Genomic DNA, 1351 nt, shown 5'->3' on the forward strand with positions numbered 1-1351 from the left:
GCGACCGCCCCGGTGTGCATGCACGCGTGTCATGCTGGGACGCACAGAAAGCGTCGCTCATTCCAGCAGAACTCAGCAGAAGCTGCACTCCTGCACTGCTGAGGGGAAGGCTGGGGAACCCCAGGGGTGGAGAAACCAAAGCGGTCGGCCATGAACATGACAGTGACCAGCATCACCCACCCGCAGAGTCTGATCGCACCCTCCTGATGGAGAGGGCGATGGCTGCAAGCAGGGAGACGCTGGGGGTCAAACACATAGTGGGAGAGAGGGAAATGCTCTGAACCCACTTGGGGGGGTTAAGGATGGAACAGATCCCAGGATTTGCTGTCCGTAAGGAGGCCTTATGAGGGCGCAGACCTCAGTAACGACAGTACTTGTTCAGTGTTAGCTGTACACGCACATTTTAGGGGCATGGGGCTGCAGGCGCCCCAAGGGGGAGTCCCTGGTGCAGGGCTGCCGGCGGTGCCCAGCTCACTCCGCGCCACAACCAACGCCTTGCTCCTCTGTAGCCAAAGCCTGACGGGCTCTCAGTGGGAAGGGCTGCAGGCAAATGTCTCTGGGACAGAAGCGAGGACCACGAGTTTCACAGCAAGCACATGTGCGCACACACGTGGGAGCCCGCAGCCTGCTGAAGGGTGTGGGCAGGGGCGAGCTGCAGAGTCTGGCGTGGGGCAGGCTGAGCCCGGCCAGGGCAGGCAGGGAGGTGTGACACCGCCTGCCCAGGGTGCTGCCTGCCTCCAGGAGCCCAGGTGTTGCAAAGCCCCTGTGTGCTGGTCTCCCTGTGCCCCCAGGACCCCATGTGTCCGGGTCCCTGTGTGCCCCAGACCCCACAGGCTCAGGATCCCATGCCCCCGGGACCCTGTGCTCTCTGCACCCCATACCCCCAGGACCCCATGTGCCCTGACCCCAAGTGCCCTGGACTCCATACCCCCAGGTTGCCATGCCCCCTGGGCACCATGACCCTGGGACCCTAGAACCCCTGGATCTCATGGCCCCCATATCCCCTGAATCCCACGTCCCCAGGACCCCATGGCCTCAGGACTCGACCTCTGGATCCCACGTCCCCATGGCCCCATACCCCCTGGATCCCACGTCCCCAGGACCCCCTGACCTTGGGAGCCCACACTTGCTGGATCCCACATTCCTGTGGCCTCATGGCCCCTGGACCCCCCCACCCCCTGGATCCCACATCCCCATCCATGCTGCAGGCTAATTGGGGCAACCAGCTGATAAAAGAGTCCTTTTTTTAATTACATATAAAGTCATATTGGAGAAACATTCCCCAAGCCAGACTCTGGCAACATCTAAAGCACTGAAAGTGATGGCAAAATATATAGCAGGGTGTCCTTTT

At 61.3% G+C, this 1351-nt stretch overlaps 1 protein-coding gene across 1 annotated transcript in view; it reads left to right on the top strand.

Annotated features, from left to right (window-relative positions):
* Positions 1-302: 302 nt before the first annotated feature.
* The window catches only part of ANKRD9 (ankyrin repeat domain 9), a 2497-nt gene continuing 1448 nt past the window's right edge, over positions 303-1351 (top strand). Inside the window, exon 1 of the mRNA XM_026849245.1 lies at positions 303-330. Coding sequence (XP_026705046.1) covers positions 303-330 — 28 coding nt within the window. The remainder of the gene's footprint in view (positions 331-1351) is intronic.

This window comes from Athene cunicularia, assembly GCF_003259725.1.
Source record: "Athene cunicularia isolate RWA chromosome 5 unlocalized genomic scaffold, athCun1 chr5_part1, whole genome shotgun sequence".
NCBI lineage: Eukaryota > Metazoa > Chordata > Aves > Strigiformes > Strigidae > Athene > Athene cunicularia.